Source organism: Paramisgurnus dabryanus, chromosome 1 (genome assembly GCF_030506205.2).
Source record: "Paramisgurnus dabryanus chromosome 1, PD_genome_1.1, whole genome shotgun sequence".
NCBI classification, from domain to species: Eukaryota; Metazoa; Chordata; class Actinopteri; order Cypriniformes; family Cobitidae; genus Paramisgurnus; species Paramisgurnus dabryanus.
Window position 1 is genome coordinate 58,919,565 of NC_133337.1, and position 20,335 is coordinate 58,939,899.

The 20,335-nt window shown below is 36.5% G+C and overlaps 2 protein-coding genes across 2 annotated transcripts in view; both read right to left on the reverse strand.

The window, feature by feature from the left end:
* Positions 1 to 449: 449 nt before the first annotated feature.
* LOC135720494 (sterile alpha motif domain-containing protein 3-like) lies at positions 450 to 11,010 on the reverse strand. The gene is made up of 7 exons (XM_065242642.2): positions 10,751 to 11,010; positions 8,052 to 8,099; positions 5,416 to 5,561; positions 4,233 to 5,243; positions 3,225 to 3,380; positions 2,581 to 2,673; positions 450 to 1,979 (listed from the first exon to the last, which is right to left on the reverse strand). Exons 4-7 carry the CDS (start codon positions 5,229 to 5,231, stop codon positions 1,671 to 1,673), a joined length of 1,557 nt encoding a protein of 518 aa, XP_065098714.1. The 5' UTR covers positions 5,232 to 5,243; positions 5,416 to 5,561; positions 8,052 to 8,099; positions 10,751 to 11,010; the 3' UTR covers positions 450 to 1,670.
* Positions 11,011 to 14,467: 3,457 nt separating this feature from the next.
* The window catches only part of htra1b (HtrA serine peptidase 1b), a 38,773-nt gene continuing 32,905 nt past the window's right edge, over positions 14,468 to 20,335 (reverse strand). Inside the window, exons 7-9 of the mRNA XM_065242643.1 lie at positions 19,640 to 19,697; positions 19,164 to 19,259; positions 14,468 to 17,193 (exon numbers count right to left, since the gene is read on the reverse strand). Of these exons, the coding sequence (XP_065098715.1) occupies positions 17,025 to 17,193; positions 19,164 to 19,259; positions 19,640 to 19,697 (323 nt within the window). The 3' untranslated portion in view covers positions 14,468 to 17,024. The remainder of the gene's footprint in view (positions 17,194 to 19,163; positions 19,260 to 19,639; positions 19,698 to 20,335) is intronic.

Here is a 20,335-nt window from a genome sequence, read left to right on the forward strand (position 1 = left end):
TAATAAAGTTTTTGGTTAACTTGTAAAACACACCTGCCTATATTACATATCTTTGTCACGTCATTTTAAGTGTTTGATCACCACATTTGTGAGTGATCATTGCAAAAAAAGTATTTATATATAGTATATTCTGTTAATGTATACACTCTTAGAAATGAAATGTTGTATTTAATTAAGTAAGTTATGTCAACCGGTCCCACATAACTTAGTTGCTTAAATGTAAAAGGTAATATACAATTAATTGTAACATAATGTTTTAATTAAATCGCTCATAACTATGTTAATTAAATGGAACATCATACACTTATTTTGAATAAATGTAAATTATTACATTGAATTTAATGACTATAGCTTGAACTAACATGACCTGATTAAGTTCAATTTATTAAACTGAATTAAGCTTTGCTAATGTTATCCATTTGTGTTGATTGTGCTTAAACAGAGTAACTAAGTTCCAGTCATTAAATCTGTAGGTCAAATAAAAACTACTGAAGTAACTTTAATTATTTTTATTCAACATTGAAATATAATTTGTCAAAAGGTTCACTATCTGGGACTATCATGACTGACAAAATGTTTGAAAATATGCAAGCAAAACTTACATACAAATACAAAGTGTACAAATAAAATTTAAGACAGTAACATAAATCCACTTATAAAATGCAATTAGACCAATATAAAAAAATTAAAACAAAAAAAATTATGTGAATTGCTTTCACCAGCTGATGTTTAATCCCATAGCTTTATAGTCAGATAAAAAGTGAATCTGAACATTGACAACATAAACATTTTATAGGTGTTGCCTGCCGAAATAAAAATAGAGGCAAATCCTTTTGTTTTTTAGCTTAATAAACTGTTTTAACTATAACACTCAGACTAACAAACTAAATGGAAAAATGATTGCCGCATGCGCACTCCATGTCCACTATGTGCCAGATTTTATGTCTCAACTTTTTTTTCCATCACAAAATACATCACTGACATTGGGACAATGAGATATACAGTAATTTACCCTCTTTTTTTACCGTCAGAAACACAATGAGGCTAAATAATCATGTATATGCAGTAGCGTAATATTTAACCATTCCATTTAAGTGGAAATTTGGAGAGCCGAACCTCTACCTCTTTAAACAAATACATTTTTTATAACTTAGTAAACTCAGTAAAGTGAACTCAGTAACTTCACCTGACTTTAATAAACTTAATATCTTAAGCACGTTTAAATTCCCATCAAATTGATGAATTCAAAAAACAAATATAAATAAAAATTCAAAAATATAAAACTTGTATGTGAAGCTTTTACCATCCGACAACGTTCAATTTATGTATAATGTTTATGTAACCAAAAAAAAAAAAAACAATCCAGATTTCTACACCAGTGCACAATGTACAATTTAATATATTTTGATCCAATTAGAAATCACCAAACAAATTTCAATTTCCACAACAAACATTCTGTCTTGCTAGATGTTTTGTCTAGCAGCAGTCCAAAATCCAAAAGAACTGTCGATGAGCAACTACAATTTTGTCTGCTTTAGGTGATCTTACCACGTGTAATGGCAATTATTACAAACAGTCATTGGTCGCAGCTTTATTTTGTCTGGCAGCAGTCCAAAAATAAGAACATGGTCAATTAAAGTATTTTCCAGTCTTATCTGGTGCAAGTGGTTTTACTCATGCAGTTTGTTTTTGAGGACCTGCACTTTAGTGGAGAGCTTGTTCCCATCCAATTCCATCAACACTTTCTGAAAAAATTCAAAAGTGTATCGCAACTCCTTGGGATAACTCAAGTTTAAACAGTACATCAAGCCAAACAGGACTGCACATCCATTTGCAATCTCTCTCAGATCTTGCAGCACTGTGCAGCCTTCAATGACGACGCCAACATCCTCAGGTGGATCTGTAGCATCTGCTCCATCAGGTCGAACAATGTAGACACCCAAAGCCACTCTCTCCATTTCTGTCATATCCTCAATAGCCTGAAAGAGACACATTATTAATTATGCATCATTAGTAACAAACCCAAAATATGTTAAGTCTACAATTAGAGAACACAATACTCATTCCCAAAAAGTATATATGCTTATTATTTTGGTTGTCTGTTTGAATAAGGCAGATTGTTTATTTGGCTTAACTTAACTTGGCTTAACTTTAACAAAAATGTTATAATGTAGAAATTGTTGGCCATTATGTTTTTGGATAATTAATCCAATTAACCATCATATTCAAATTTCTTTGAAAATTAGATATATTGCCACCATGGGCAAGTGGTTCTCAATTCCGGTACCGGGGACCCACAGCTCTGCACATTTTATATGTCTCCTTTATCTGACACACCCAGTTCAGTTCATAGAGCTCCTTCCTAACGAGCTGGTGATCTGAATCAGGTATGTTAAATAAGGGAGACATACAAACTGTGCAGAGCTGTGGTCCCCCAGGACTGGAATTGAAAACCAATAGATAACATGCATGTTCTTAGCCTACACAACACACATCTCAATTCACAGATTTGTGAAATTAAAATATAAAAAATACCTATATTCTGTATACATTTTCTGATTGACAAAGAATGTAACTTACGCAGTACTCCTTAATAAGGCTGTCTGGCTTTTCATTCAAATAGACGCACAACGCCTTTAGGATGCATGTCCGTCGTACTTCAACACTGGGATTCTGTGGTAAACCAACAACTGATTTTGAACATTTTATTTGAAAAAACTGCCATTATCACATTGACAAATCTATTATGACCTTATTCTACCATGCTTTTTTATTAATTGATTTGTGCAATTTTTTAATTGATTTGTGTTTTCTCAAGTTTATACCATTAACAACCTTTAAGAAGGCAGTATCGTTCAGTTTGACAAAAAAAAAATCGAATGGACGAATGAACAAGTGCATCAGGCAATTCAGAAAAGCAGAGTCAACACTTCACAAGCAGAATTGCAGATGTACAACTGACATTTCATGGTAAACGTGCACAAAATATAAAGTATCCTTTTTATAAATTACAAACATTTACAGAAATACCTATATTTGTACAAATCATAGAATTTTCTATTTGTGGATAGCAAATTATATTTGTACAAAGTGTAGTATTTGTGGATTATGATATTTGCAAATAATTTATTTTTCAAGACCGTAATACAAAAAAAGCATAATTATGTAAAAGTAAATGTTAAACCCCCATGGGTCAGAGCCCTAAATAAACCCAAAACACATACCTTGTCCATTTCTGCAATGATTATGTCGATATCATGTCTTGCTGTTCCCCCCTTCTTTTTGAATACCCTTATTAGATGGCTGGAGTAATGATCCAGTCGGGACATAAAGGTTGAGAACAGAGGGACTGTGGTGATGAGGGTGAATTCTGCATTTACCTGAAACATATTAAAATACAGATTCACTACGAGTCTTTTAAGTTAAAACAAATATATTTAAAATGATCACATATGGTGTAGAGCAGGAATGTCAAAATCTGTGGGCTATATTTAGTCCATGGTACAATTATATCCAATTTGCCTCGATGTGGTGGTTCAATGTATCTGTAACCATTTTATATGGATGTGTGTGTAATGTGCATTGTAATAAAAGGTAGAACAACCACATGTGTAGATTCTTACCACATTGCCTCCAAACCTTTGTCAATTAAATATGTGCTCATTTTAGTTTTAATCCCAAATACAGTATTTAGACCTTAATTCCATATATTTAAATTAAAGGAGAACTCCAGTCAAATTTAACATTGAGCTCGTTTTTTTGTAAATTTGGAGTGCTGTCAGTACACAGAACAACGGAAAAACCCTGTTGACTTAAATGGGGCAACTTTTAAATTGGGGCAACTCGATTGTTGAGTTTGTGCGCGTGACTAAGCAACAGTGTAGACTCAGACGGGCGTGCATGAACTCGACAATCGACTACTTTGGATTTTGACCGAAAACAGGAAGAAAATACAGGCATGTACGCTGCTTGAATTAACTTTCATATTTTCCACATCTACTGCAGGTTAAAAGCAGGCATAAAAGCAGGTTTTAAAAGGTGCCCCAATTAAGTCAACAGGGTGCAAATTTTAAAAACGGTATAACACAGTGTAGACAACATCGATTATTTTGTTTTTTTTGTTCTGTGTATTGACAGCAATCCAAATTTCCAAAAAACAAAACAAAAAACAAGCTCAATGTTAAATTTGACCGGAGTTCTCCTTTAAATACAGATGATGAATAATACTTTACCTGGCTCTCAGAAAACAGGGCTGGCCATCTGTTTTTGAACTCCGCTATGAAGGGCATATCTTTAACGACTTCCTGTCTTCTATAGGCAAAGGTTCTTTCCATTTTACTTTTGATTAGCTGTTGGTTGTTCTTCTTTTTCACCTCCAATGTAAGTGCTTTCCTTTCTTCCTCAAGGCTCTCTTTAGTTTCGCCTGCAGGGTAATCAGGACAATAGTTGACTTCTGCTTTCCGTGGCTTCTTTACCTGGTTAGGTCCATGAATCAAGGCACCTCGCTTTTCTTTTACAGCATTGATGCTCAACTCGGGGCAGCCAATGCTCCTTAGTCTGGTGCGGTAGTTTGCCATTTTGTACTTTAGACTAATTTTCCATCCATAAAAGCCAGTGACAGATCCTTTCTCCTTTAAAAAGGGATACTTTGTTATCAGAGCCTGAGCCACATCATCAAGCTCTGTACTAGAAGGATAAACTTTGTATTTGATGATTTCTGATGCCAAACCATCTAGTATATCAGACCTAAGTTTGTTACTTGTTTTTAGAAGAGTTCCACTGCTGCAGAAGGCTTGATTTGCCTTTTCTAACTGAATCTGTACCTCATAACTGAACTGAGGTATTTCAAAGTTTGTGGGCCATGGCTGTGATCTAAGGGAAGCACCCGAAGATGTAGATTCAGCGGAGGAAAGTATGTCTGTGTCTGATGATGAGGACAGCAAAACATCATCTTCCCCTTGCGGAATAGTAGTGAATGTGAGTGTGACTGTCTCATCTGACAAGTTAATAACTTTAACTGTGCTCTTGTCTTTGATTTCTGAAGTTGCCGTTAAGTTCACAAACTCATTGTCGAAATCAACGTCTCTATACTGCAGCCTGAAATTTCCAGATAGGCCGAATTGTCTTTGAATCTCTCCTTTAAGGTCTTCTATGGAATCGGGTATTCCATTGGGCAGGATTAATTTTGGTGCGTCGTCTACTCCCAATATGACTCTCAGAGTTGCAGACATCTTGTATTTATTCTGCAAAACAAAAGTAAATTTTCTTTAAGGATAATTCATATTGAGTCTGAAAAGGCCTATATGTTTTCTATCAAAATGCAATTAGTTTTTGTATTATGAATTTGAGCACACTTTTGCTACACGACACCATTTTGATTAACCAATAAATTAGAAATGCATTTTAAAAAAGTACCTGTCATGTGTACAAATCTCTTTAAAGTCACCATTCGTAGGGATCCAACTTTGTAGTCGGCCAAAGGATACTGGTCAGCAAGCTCCTTCAAACCAACAGCTGCAAGCTCTCTTGTTGGATGTAACTCATAAGCTCGATAGTGCTCTCTGTACCATGAGATGAGTTTTTTGACAATGAAAATCAAATCATCTTTTATAATGCACAGCTGAATTATTTCAGAGAATTCTGGTAGACCCCCACATGATCCATGCACAACTATCATACCCTTTTTGTAGTTTATGCCATTAACAGTGACACTTTGGGCAAGGTTAACATCAGTGATGTCAGGGTATGTCTGGGTAATTGTGTTCAAAACATCCTCATTAAGGACATCAATGGGGACTTTTGAAACTCGTGCAACATCCAAGGAAGGCTTTTCATTGTCAGGACATAGCATATTATAGGAAACCATAAACTGATGCTTTGTAGCTAAAGACAAAGTTATGTTCCTGAAGTTATTTGTATGCCTAACAACTTGCTTGAAAAAGCTGTGTTTGGCCTCGAACCGCATAGTCCATAATGACACAAGGGGACCAAAACATTTAATCATTTCTGGATAGTGTTCCAGAAAATGATGTTTTGGCAACAACTTCTGATCAGGAAAGAGTTCCTGATAACGTTCTCGATGCTCTGAGATTTTGCACTCCAAATATGCAATCGATTCAAGACAATGAACAGGGGCAACAACCAATTCAGCAATGTCCTTTAAATCCAAAATCACCTGCCAAGCAGGTTCATCACTGGGAACAAGTTTACCAATGATAAAAGGAAGTAATCGAAGAAGACACCAGTTTTCGTGGGCATTGCCACCCACTGTGCGTTTCTTTTGAAAGGTTTTAGGTAGCAAATGAGGCCGGTTTGTTTTATCCCCCTCTTTGTATGGAAAAGAATGAATAAGATTATTAAGGTGTTCAAGAGTGAATAACTTCTTAGATAAAAGCACATTAATGCACCGTGCTAGTTCTACAGGAACTATGCCCTCAAACAAATCATGGACAATATCTGGGGGGTAACCACTTGTCACATTAAAGTGAGACAGACTGTCAGTTAAAACACAAGAAGTTTTTACACCAAAGCAGCTTTCACCTTTTTCTTGAGCTGTCTTTACGTGAAGCTGATGAACGTCCTTGGTTCTACGCTCAAATACCCCTGATTTCACTTCTGTTTCCTGAATTTCAGAATGCTGAGCTGTACAAAAGCGACAGAAATATTTTCCTGAAAAACTCTCTACAAATCCAGCTAGCCCATGAGCCCCCAGATTATCCGCAACAACGCATTGTACTGTGCCCTTGATAAATGACCCAAGTTGTGTAACAAACAGCCCTTGCTGCTCCAAAGTCACTATATCATGCAAAAGAGGCTCAAATATTTTTTTGTAGCCATAAGTTTTAACATGATCACTTTTGCATAGCAATGCTAAGTAGATTGAGGACAGGACTGAGCTGCTACCAGGAGGCAAGTTACCTAAAATCCAGTAGACTGCACACAGTTTGTGTTTTTTGCGTGAAGTACCCAACGGATTGCAAACTTCAAAGTCATCAATGTACAAACATAAGGAAATCCTTAAATCTTCATTTGAAAAGAAAGGGTTGTTTTTGTGGTATTCACCATCCTGAAAAGAAGCATACTGGTCTACATTTGCAGAAGAAACTGCATGATTATCAAGAAGCTTATCAACTATATCTTTACGTTCAAGTAGCTGCTGTAGAGAATTTAGTAAGGGAACGTACTGAAAGGTTTTGTTGGACCTTGCCTCTAGTACATACTCCACAGGTTCCACAACCTTAAAGTTTTCCTTATAATACTGTTTACGTTTGAAGGCTGAGGCTAATGGACCACCCTTAGCTATAGCTATTGCCAAAGGATTATTGGCAGAAATGGCTAAGATGAGTTCATTAATTACTGACTGATTAACTTGAAGGTTATGCTTATTGAAAATGTCAAAAGCTGTACTGTGTGATACAGGGACTGCAGCAGAAGTAAAAATGAAATGCAACTCTTCCAGTAACTGATCAATTACAGAGCTTGGTACATGCGACAAAGTCTCTAATTTCAGAAGGACTGATGCCAATTTTTTAATTATTGTATCTTGCAAGTTCTCGTTTTCTGCCTCCGCTTCAATCAAATTGTCACAATCTAAATCAGAAGCAATTTCAGCAGTTGAATCCTCTTCAGATAGTTGACGCTCACCATTTGTATCACGTCCTTTCAATAGTTCAACTTTAAAGTCTTTTATAGTACAATGTGCATGCTTCCTATTCTTATGGGATTTGAAAGTAGCATATATATTGGTTTGAAAAGAACAATTTTCAAACATACAAGTTACTGTTTCATAACTCCTCAGATGGTTGTTAACATGAGCAAAGTACTCTCTACTAGATGCTATTTCACTTCCTGGACACAAAAGGCATGTCAATATTTCTTGTTCTGTTGTAGTCCTTAAAGGTAAAACATTAACATGACTTCGACTCAAATGAGTTTTAAGTGCATTCCAAGTTTTGAATGAGCATGGGCATTCATAGTATGTGCATGGATATCTGGAGTGTCCCTGGCCATAATGGCCATGGTTCAATTTATAGTGTTTTAGTAATTGGTACCTTGTAGATTTACTTTCAGAACACTGTTTACACCTCCACATTCAGAGCCTAAAAAAAAAAAACATGAAAGTGTTAATGATACAGAGTCCCTTCCAAATCTATAACAAGTATATTTTGAGCCACTGGCTCATCTCATGATGGGTTCAAAGTGTATGGGCGCCTTAATGCCCGGTTCAAATTACACGATTTTGCACAATCCATTAGATGTACGGTCTTGTAGAGACGGGTGTCAGGACGCAAGATTCGATCGTTTAATTTCGTATACCCTAGTGTGTCATAGTGGGCGACAACCTACATCGCATTGGTGATGCTTCAGAAAAGACTAGCAGGTTTCTTTTTTTTCTGTCCTCCACAACGGGTTTCGTCAAGAGTGAATGATTGACAGTGCGTGTTCAAGAGAGCAAGTGTGTGTGCGAGTGAGTGAGCAACAGCGAATGTGTGTGTGAATGAGGGAGCAAACGTGTGTGCGGTGAGCGAGCAAGTGTGTGTGTGTGTGTGTGCAAGTGAGTGACAGTGAGTCTGCGAAGAGAGTGTGTGAGGAAATGTGTGTGTGTGTGTGTGTGTGTGTGTGTGTGTGTGTGTGTGTGTGTGTGTGTGTGTGTGTGTGTGTGTGTGTGTGTGTGTGTGTGTGTGTGTGTGTGTGTGTGTGTGTGTGTGTGTGTGTGTGTGTGTGTGTGTGTGTGTGTGTGTGTGTGTGTGTGTGTGTGTGTGTGTGTGTGTGTGTGTGTGTGTGTGTGTGTGTGTGTGTGAGAGAGAGAGAGAGAGAGAGAGAGAGAGAGAGAGAGAGAGAGAGAGAGAGAGAGAGAGAGAGAGAGAGAGAGAGAGAGAGAGAGAGAGAGAGAGAGAGAGAGAGAGAGAGAGTGCACGCACGAGTGAGTGTAAGCGACAGTGTTTGTGTGTGTGTCTGAGTGTGTGTGTGTAAGTGCATGCACGAGTGAGTGTGAGCGACAGTGTGTGTGTGTGTGTGTGGGTGTGCACGCACGAGTGAGTGAAAGTGAGCGAGCGACAGAGTGTGTGTGTGTGTGTGTAAGAGATAGAGAGAGTGCACGCACGAGTGAGTGTGAGCGACAGTGTTTGTGTGTGTGCACGTATGAGTGAGTGAGTGAGAGTGACAGAGTGTGTGTTTTGTGTGCGAGAGCAATGTGAGTGTGTGTGTCTGTGCGATAGCAACGTGTGTGTGTCTGTGTGCGATAGCCTTGTGAGTGTTCGTGAGTGACAGTGTGTGCGTACGAGTGAGCGATGTGAGTGTTTGTGCACGTGCCAAGATCGGTTCTTTTTTATGACTTTGCAACATGCACAAAGGAAAGCACATATCTCAATGAACATCTCACTATTTTTTATTCTGCTATTTATTCCATTCAATCGCCGGTTTCACACTGCAAGCGTGAGCAGCACGTATGTGTAGCGTGAGCAGCGCGTGTCCATTGTGCTTTCACACCGGCTGCGTTTGCAGCGCATACTGTGCAGACAGTATAAAAATCTCAAGTTCACATTACTTTATTTTACATGCATTAATGAGCAAAACCTCTTCAAGATGCTTTTTGATAGTCAGTGTAATTAATTTAACTGTGATTTGATTAATCCACATTGTTTTCGTGCTGTTCTGGTCTGTGTAATGACAGATATAGAAACAATACACAATTATAGACATAAAAAGCCCATGGCACATTAAATCTGTTTCTCTGAAGTTTTAAGATAAAATAAAAAAACTTCATGATTTACAGCATGAAGCAGTCGATTGTGTTTCCCTTCAACAGTTTAAGCCAGGGGTGGGGAACCCTGGTCCTGGAGGGCCACTGTCCTGCAGAGTTTAGTTCCAACCCTAATTAAACACACCTGAACAATCTAATTCAAGTCTTCAGGATTACTTGGAAATTAAATTCAGGTGTGTTCGGTTAGGGTTGGAATTAAACTCTGTTGGACAGTGGCCCTCCAGGACCCAGGGTTCCCCACTCCTGGTTTAAGCATAGATTTATAGATGTACCCATTTCTCTGAAGATTATAAATGAGGACTCATTTAGTGCTGGGCAGACAGTGAATGACAGGGCAGTCTGTGTTTTTAAATTGCATTCCTTTCTTTCAAATTGCTCAAAGGCATGACTAATAGGCGTCACAATTATTTTTTTGGTGAACTTACACTTTTTCGCGTCAATCCACGACCATTTATAGCATAAGCAATGCATTACTTTAATTGAGCGTGACCAGCGCAGCACAAATAGAGTCGACGCCGAAACCATCGGCACGCAGCACTGTTCATTCAGCGACGCTCCTGCCACGCGAGCACGCGCTGCTCACGCGTGCGTTGTACATGCTTTAACTTGTTAACACGGGCGCCGAAAAACACGCTCCGCTCACGCTTGCGGTGTGAAACCGACGTGACGTGACGTCACGCTTCATTCACGTGTGGCAGTGAAGTTATTTATAGTTTTTTCATTAACACGACGTATTTAACATGGTACTCACATTACAACACGGTTCAGCCCAGTGTGTCAGCCATGGCGTTGCGATAGTTTTTTTAAATGAGATCTTGGTAACTTTTTTAACGTAATAAAACTGTCTAGAAATCATTTGGATGGTTAAACAACCTGTTCTATTGAGCGCGTTTATTTATAACTCCTTTATTTCCATCACTGACGGCAACATTCTGTTGTCACAAACGTGCAATCATAAAATATATTACTAAAAAAAGTTATACTTACCAAATAGTTTATGGATGATAACAGATTCAAAGTTGTACGCGAACAGTTGGAAAATGCCGTCCACGGGTCGTCTCGTCTTCTCTGCATGTGCGATTACTACGGAAAGCGATTTGGGACAATCTTCATCCGCTAGTAGGTTTAAAGTGATCTGGTTACATTGGTTTTAATCTGTTAAATTTTTTAGACTTAAAATGTTATACTTTTAATTTAATGCAAAGAAACTTGCTTATTTTTACTGTATAAAAATAATACTTTTAGTAATTTTAACATAAACCAGTACTTAAATTTAACTACACGCATGCTTCATTTCTAAGAGTGTATAGGGTATTATATGTACAGTAGCCTGCTGTAGTATAATATACTGTAGTATATGTGTACTGTACTATAATATACACATAAAGAATATCGGCCGATATATCGTTATCGGTGTTTTTTTACTCCCTAATATCTGTATCGGCATCGGACCCATAAAATGCATATCGGTCGGGCTCTACCGCATACGTCATCAAGGTTTAATATTTCGGGTTTAATTTCAGAAAAGCAACCATTACATTTCAAGGTAAGAATGAAACTACAATGATTGTATGTCTTAAAAGAAATAAATCTTAATTTTCTAATGTATTTTAACTGAAATGTGAGAACCTCGATGACGTATGCGGTCGAGCAACGCGACTTCCGGAGAACGAACCCGAAAACATGTTCGGGACGTGTCCGGCGGAACTGGCACGAATGGCCACCCTAACTGCAGTTGAATTGATATTAATTGGAATGCACAACCAAAAAACGAGATTTCTGAAAAATAATTATATAGTAAAATAGTTATCTCGTTTTGCAACGAAACTCTTCATATGTTTGTTTAGTATAATTATTAATAACAATTCATAATTATTATTATAAAGTGCTAAAATACAGTTCATTTTGTAAGGTCTTTATACACTGATAATATAGTATATTATACTGCATTTCTATTGAGAGATCCTTCTAAAAATGACACAATGCACCTTTAAATATGACATGTTTTCATGAGATGAACCCATTGCTACAGCAAAGTTAATGAATCCTGAGAATTATGTAACAGTGAAATTGTTAAACTCTGGCTGTAATATTCCCGAAAGAAAACAAATAGACGTGTGGTTATCGTGAAGTATGACTGAATTGTTGTAAATGACATCTCGTATTAGAAGTTTTTATTCCATCTCTGGGCTCAGGTCACCCCAAGTCCAATCAACGTCCTCCAAGATCAACTGAAGCTGTTGCTGAGAGGAAATAAATGCAATTCTGGCATTATACCTGAATTCTTGTGCCTGAAGTCATCATGAAAACATCCCAAAAGTTATCGCTCGGATCTAATAAACTTACACAGGAGGGATGAGAGGGAGTTTGTGCATTGTGTTTGCTTTCAATCATACTGCACACGTTGCTTTTATTTACAGTATTCACCTTATTTTTGATGTAAATGTGGGCACCGCCATCTTTGAGCTCCTTTGTGTAAGACTTCCGGTGAGCAGTGTTACCAGATTGGAAATGTCCAAGTATCGTACCAGAACCTCAAAATTATGGTATTTGGAAGAAAATTATTGTCAAATGTGCAGAATACAGCTATTTTATCTAGACAAACAACTTTTGATAGCCTGTAGATTTTCCCAGTGGATAAATGACCAAGTGTACCTTAGTCGAAGAGTCAAAACAACTGGAAAAAGAAAAAGAGTCATTCTCAACGATGATTGGCCGAGAAGACATAACGTCAAAAGAGATGGAGTTGTGGCAAGAAGGGAAACAGCGACTGCTGAAATCACATGAAATCTAGCCGAATGAGCACTGTTTTAATCCTTATCCTACCCCCAAACCTAACTTTAAACCCAACATTTCGCGAGATTTAGGCCATAGCTGTATCCCTTCTAGCCAAAACCGCATTTGCATTCTCCTCACAATTAGGGGGTAGACGTAGGATTAACAGATAGATCAATAAGTACCATTTGAGGTGTCACAAAATGTGGAAATTATTGTACATTATGGGATTTTTTTTTCATTATTGATCGTACATTGTACAGAGGTAAAAATTATAGTACAAATACGATAATTATCATACATCTGGCAACACTGCTGTGTGCCGTTTTGACTGGCTTATTAATGTTTACTATGAGACCGGCATAATTTGTGCATTTATGGGTTACCATAACAGCTGGTACCAAAGCAGTTAATCCTACAAAACATTTGTTTTAACCGTAATGCATGCACAAGAATGTGTATGTGGTTGCACGTGCATCTGTATTCACACATCCATTCAGTAAAACCTTTCATAGACAGTAAACAATAAATACAATAATTGTTCAAAAACATCTACTATTCTGATTTTTCCAATTTATTAGGAAATTTTCTTATAAAAGTGGACTAATCCTTTAAGCCCTGTATATTATCAGGCTATGCGTAACCTTTGCATTGCCCAACTAGTTGTGCTACAGCCTAGGAACACTAAGCATAACTCCTGTGGTGTGATGTGCTGTCATACCCTTATATTGCAACTACGCTCATGTGATGTTTTATTAAAGTATGATATTATTTAACACTATGTTTGTTACATACTACTTTGAATTGCATTAGGTCTCAACACACTGTGCCTTCAATGGACTGACAAATGAGGGCAGCATATCACAACGGAGTGATGGTGAAGTTCTGTCATCTAGTATGAAAAACAGAACCTATATCAGACAAGGACAGAAATTGTGTTTGAAGGGTTTTAATATGATGATGGACTTGTTTTGATTTAATTTAGCCTATAGTGAGATTAGGTAGGTTCCTTTCATGTATGTATCCATCTCTAACTTAACACGTAATCCCAACCATAACCAAAAAATGCTACTATAATCAGAGTAATAAAATAACAATGACCTAAACCCAACCAAACATCTGACTGAACGATTGAACCAACATGGACTTGATCCAGGATCATGTCATAGTGAAATCATATTAAATTTGTTTTGACACGTGTGACTAACAGAATGTACTGGAAGATCGGCACTGAGCTCAGTGATTTGGCCGGATTTTGAAGAAAATCTCTTGAAGAGCAGTAACAGTCCAGATCAATGACAGCTTTATAAATCCTTCACCGTTCATGTTGTTTCAGGAGAGCCAGACCACAAGTCATGAGTCTGATACATTTGAACCAATTGATGAAATATTAGGAACCGTTAATGCGTAACAGGATGTTGAACAGTGGGGTATTCACGTGCATGCAAGAGTGACATCCAAACTAGACAGAAAATGAATGTGTTGGATTCAGTTTTGTTAAAGACATCACACATTGGAAAGAGCTGAGGAAGAACTCAAGTGAACCTTTTAAAAAACACTAAATGTTCAAGTTTGGTTATTGTATGGTATTTAATGTGAATTGTTTGATGGTTGAGTTTGCCTTATATTGGCGACCTTAGAAAATGCGTTCGATGTATATGTGGCCCTACCAGCTAAAGTCTTTTTTTGTGATTCACTGTTTTCTACATAAAATCATCCTAACATAATGTAAAGTATATTCTGTAAAACATAGCCTAACCTTGATATCTTTAACACTAATAGAGTAAGATCGTGTTACAAATTAAAATCAAATTTTGATGCTCCAAATCTTATCCTTAGATTAGGAGACTTTAATCTGGATTTCACAGAAAGGGCCACATATTGTATTATATTGTATTGTATGGTCAAAAAGCAGAAAATTGAAACAGATTAAAAATATTACCCTTCTTTAATTCCATTTCTGAAATTAGCGTCTGACAAACACACAGACACAAAAACATTTAGAAAGGGAAGGGAATTAGAGATAATATTCAGATATTCTCCAATGGTTCACATCTGCCCACAATTCAGCAGCGTTTGGTCAAAAAGTATGTTTTACATTTATTATCTTCAAGCGCAGTATTACAAAATTTTATTTAAAGTAAAAGTTTTAAAACCTGAGGTGTACTTAAACCCACTAAAATAACCAAGTAATAATATGAAAAAATAACACTTTACAACAAGGTTATTTGTTAACATTAGTTAATGCATATTTAGCTAACATGAACAATAAAAAATACAGCATTTATTATTTTATTATCTTATATTATTTTATTATCTTAGTTCATGTTAATTTGAATAAGTTTTTGAAAATCAAGTTGTAACTGTTAACATTAGTAAATACACAATAAACAAATGTATTGGCATTAACTAACATTACTAAATGCAGGAAAATGATATTGTTTTTTTGTTAGTTCATGTTAGCTTGTGCATTTACTAATGTTAACAAATACAACCTTATCGTGAAGTGTTATCTATGAAACTATATAAGAATATATAAGTAGCTTGGATTTATAGAGTGTGTTACTCAAATAAAGTTTAGGTTTCAATCCATAAAATTTTGTGATTTGTGTGTAAACTGTAATTTATTTAGTTAGTGGATCACTTCTTAAAGGGGACATTTCACAATAGTTTTTCATGATGTCAAATAAATCTTACGTGTCCCCAGAGTATGTATGTGAAGTTTTAGCTCAAAATACCTTACAGATAATTTATTTTAGCATGTTAAAATTGCCACTTTGTGGGTTTGAGCAAAACTGTGCCGTTTTTATGTGTGTCCTTTTAAATGCAAATGAGTTGATTTCTGCACTAGTTAGGGATAACCAACCCAGTCTCACCCCATTTCGTCAATATTTGACGACACTTGACCATTCGTCAATATGTGACGCGGAGGGTATACCTTTTGCGTCATTTTGTGACGAACTGGGGACTTCAATACTATTTCGTCCGTTGCATTCTCTTCTCCTATTTTCTTACCAATTTCGCGTCGGTTTAGGGTTAGATTTACATAATGACATCCCTACCCAAACCTAACTCTAACCCCAACGCCAGGTGACAACTGTTTAATTTCGCGTACACGGTTTAATTTCGCGTACACGGTTTAATTTTGCGTAATCTAACCCTAAACCGACGCGAAATTGGTAAGAAAATAGGAGAAGAGAATGCAACGGACGTAATAGTATTGAAGTCCCCAGTTCGTCAAAAAATGACGCGAAAGGTATACCCTCCGCGTCACATATTGACGAATGGTCAAGTGTCGTCAAATATTGACGAAATGGGGTGAGACTGTGTTACGATAACGCATTACAAGTAACGCGCATTACGTAATAATATTACTATTCTGACGTAACAAGTAAAGTAACGCATTACTTTATAAATGAACACATTAATATTTGAGTTACTTTTTCAAAAAAGTAATGCGAGTTACTTTTCCGTTTAATTAATTCAATTTAAAAATAAAATAATGTACTGAATTAAACTGAACATATAAATGTAGATTTACGCACTCTGTGCGCCTGAGCGGGAACAGTTTGAGTCAGAAACGGAGATGGCAAGCCAGAGCTTGACATTTTTGCGATCATAAAAAACACCTGCAAGGCCTGAAAGAGATTAAGCCTCAGCCAAGTAAGAAAAAGTAACTTTAAAAGTAACTTTCCCCAACACTGGCCATGGTTGGATAGTGCAGATTAAGGGGTGGTATTATCTCCTTCTGACATCACAAGGGGAGCCAAATTTCAATTACCTATTTTTTCACATGCTTGCAGAGAATGGTTTACCAAAACTAAGTTACTGGGTTGATCTTTTTCACATTTTCTAAGTTGATAGAAGCACTGGGGACCCAATTATTGCACTTGAACATGAAAAAAAGCTCCCCTTGCAGATTACGAATAGTGTAGCTATTGTCAATTAAATATTGCTTTTAAAAAATGAAGTTGAAACTACATTGAAATGTGGATTGTACAAAAGCAAATATCATGATTTAAAACATCAAAGCTTATAGGACTGTATGTTAAAAGATGCATCATCACCAAAAATCAATTTCTCTACAGAGAAAACAAACAAGACATTTACTTCTGGATCAGACTGGTGCACTCTACAAGTCAAGTATAAGGTTTGGATGTAAATGTAGAAATGATAAAAGCTGAGTACAGAAATCATTGCCTTGCTGACGAATACATAACAACCAAATATACTGTGAGTGTCAATGAACTGTCTGTATCTTAACTTTAACGCTCATATTTACAAAGGGCCCTTTTTAAAACAGTACAATATACACTAATGAATAACTGGAAAAGGACTATGCATCTGGGTAAAAGTAGGGTTATCTCCTGTCTAAGCGTTCAGTTGGGGTGTGAAAGTATTTATTACAGATTCTAGAACGAGTGATGCTCTGCACACACACACAGTCAAAGTCTGAGATCCAGCTCACTGGTGAGCGTTAGGGAGGTCAAGGGTCAATCTCCTCGGGTTTGATGGTAAGGATGATGTCCTCGTTGCCTCGTCTCACCACTGTCCTCAGAGTCTCGTCTTTCTTGATGGCCGTGCTGACGTCGCTGGCTGACGCGATCCTCTGACTGTTGATGCTGATTATGACATCGCTCTCCTTCAGACCACCCCTGTAAAACAAGAGAAGATGTCTGAATTAATTAACATCATTGAATTTACAAAGTTGGATTTTTGATATGCATCTTTGAGCTGCTTTCATTTAAAAGCACCTTGTCCTGTTTAATTTTAACATATACCATTAACATTGGTTTGTCTTAAGATGCACACTTGTAGTGTTTTTGTAAAGTATGTTTGTAAAAACCTCTTAAATGACCTAATATAAATAATGCCTAGTCCTGGATTAACCTTAACTCTGTCCGGGAAACTGCCCCATAATGTTGTTTTTGACTTGAGGTTGCATTTTTTCTTTATAGTATTTTATGTCCCAACAATATCACCGATACTTTACTGTAGTACCTTTTTATCTCAAATATTTTTTTGTTCTGTTTAATTGTGTAAATTTATTTACAACTGAAAACTCTATATTTGAACTACACTTTAGTTTAGTATTTTTAAGGCACTTTATATGTTAAATGAAAAGTGCTGGCGCCCCAGTGTTTACATTACATGTAGTTGCACCTCAGAACAGGCTAAGTTCATATTATTAATTTATTTTATGATAGCTTATAAGAAATTGAATGCTTACATTCTCTAGTCATTGCTAACTGGCATTGGCAGATGATAACTTCAAACTTCAAAATCCCATGTACTACTACTATTGTAGCATTGAAATCATTTAAACTCTGTCTGTCCACAATGATGATGTGGTTTCTTTTGAACTGTGCACTTCTTATGTTCACCCACGCACAATGAAATCTCTTTTATTGTTTATTGTTTAACTTTGGTGACAAACCTTATGGGAAAATGAAAAAACGCGTAATGGAAATTTGGGTAGGGGAGAACCTTTGTTACAAAAGTAACAAAGCGATTTTCTCAGTGTCCTAACTACATTTGCATTCTAAACTACGACTATCAACCCTTGACAGAGCTGACAAATATTGCATTATTTCATCATCTTTTCGCAAGTGTAGGTCCATAAGCTGTTTCCAATCAAGTAAAGCGGTCATTTTTTCCTTATAGCGTGTTGTGTTTCTTGTTTCACGTGTTACAGTTGTGATCAATCTACAGGTTATTTAGTGCTCTAATACATCCTGAAGTTTGACTTCTCAGAGTTTGTCAAAATAAAAGTAAATCGAGTTTGAATGTCAGGAGTTTCTGTCTGGACGAAAGTAACACTTGTTACTGCTACTGTTGAATTATGTTGAAAATTTATATTATTCTAATTTGATTTAATTCAATTTTATAGTGTTCAAACTGTTGAAAAAGGTTTTATTTTGAAACATTTGATGAAAACGTAATTTAATATTTTTTTGCAAAGATAAATGACAAAATGTTTGCAGTTACATATTATCAAGGTCATAGTCATGTATATTTACTAAAAACAAGTGTTTAACACAAAAATCTATTGTGTTACTTGTGACCCACCTCAAAAGTAACTACTTATGTGCGCTACTTATGTTTAAAGTGAAATTATACTGAAGTTGTTTTACATTTGTTCAAAATTCCATCTGGTATTGATTGACCACACTTGTCAAATATTGACAACAGCGAAAATATAGCTCTGTCTAAAACATTAGTTTTAAAAATTAAGTTTTTCTAAAATCTGGTCCTTTCACCCCTGCTCTCCCCTACTTTTATAGAGTACGTGTTGCTTCAGCAATTAGTACAAATATGATGTAAAATTGTGCAAAGAGTTTTGGCTTTTTGGGCTTCATATATAAGCCATCCTGTTCATACCCAGTAATTTGCAGTGCAATAATAGTAAATTAGGCATTGGTCCACTTTGTGTACGTTATACTGGCACCTGTGGATGCAGCTTAAAGTAAATGTTTATGTTTACTAGTGCAAATACCCAATCACAGCTTTATTAATCACTATCACCAGTAAATAATTTATTACTACACATAAAAATATTTAAAAATGGGATATGGAGCCACAGTTTTATAGTGGCTACATGTCAGATCTGTAATGGGTTACTCACACTTCAGCAGGTGTTTTTGGGATGACTTCAATGACGTAAGCTCCAGAGGTCACATCTGGGAAATCGCTCTGTCTTTCCTTTAGCTCCTTAGCAAGTCTATAATAGAGTAATATTAGTATATACATGAATTTGCTTGCATACAGCTGATTATGTACAACACTTATGTAATAATTATATATATTCTTATGCATACTGCTTATTACACAGCTTACTAAAATTCTTGATTCTGATTGGTCAGTTGTGACATTCAGAGGTCTGTTAACAATTGATAACATACTGCTCGTTTGGGTACTATGACTCATATTGACCCGTACTACTTGATGTTTAATATATTGCTTTCTTTTGCCAGCATAAACAAAATAGCCAAATATTCTGTATCCAATTATTTACTCATGTGGCAAATAGCCATGTCATAAGTGGGATAAAGTCCATTCAGTCCTGTCTGGGATTTTTTTGCAGTAACAACTGGGACTTACGTTGGGGTAAGCGTCATCATCCTTACACCAATATACCTCTTCTTTGTGGCTGTTTTTCCTAAAGACATAATACACTTAATATTATGAATAAGAATTAATGTTTAAAGGAACACGCCCAGATTTTGGGAATTTAGCTTATTCACCGTATCCCCCAGAGTTAGATAAGTCCATACATACCTTTCTCATCTCCGTGTGTGCTGTAACTCTGTCTTATGCAGCCCCCGCTAGCTTAGCACAAAGACTGGAAGTGAATGGCCTCAGCTAGCATACTGCTCCCAATAAGTGACAAAATAACGCGAACATTTTCCTATTTATGTGTTGTGATTTGTATAGTCACACCGTGTATAAATAATAAGGTGATATGAGACACAGCTAGCTTCTAACAGTATACATACTGGAATCTATATTCTCAGAAGGTGAAGCACTGCTACTGGGCGGAGTGATTTGCTCACAGCATCCGAGAGAATTGTGCAAATCACTCCGCCCAAGTAGCAGTGCTTCGCCTTCTGAGAATGTAGTTCCCAGTATGTATACTGTTAAAAGATAGCTGTGTCTGATATGACCTTGTAATTTGTACACGGTGTGACTATACAAATCACAACACATAAATAGGAAAATGTTGGCATTATTTTGTCAATTATTGGGAGCAGTTTGCTAGCTGGAGCCATTCACTTCCAGTCTTGTGCTAAGCAAAGC

Excerpts from the sequence above, each read along its gene's own strand:
- LOC135720494 (XM_065242642.2), bottom strand. The coding sequence starts at position 5,231 with ATGTCTGCAACTCTGAGAGTCATATTGGGAGTAGACGACGCACCAAAA. Across the intron at positions 3,381-4,232 it reads CCCTGTTTTCTGAGAGCCAG|GTAAATGCAGAATTCACCCT; the intron begins GTAAAGTATTAT and ends AATATGTTTCAG. Across the intron at positions 2,674-3,224 it reads TCATTGCAGAAATGGACAAG|AATCCCAGTGTTGAAGTACG; the intron begins GTATGTGTTTTG and ends GGTTTACCACAG.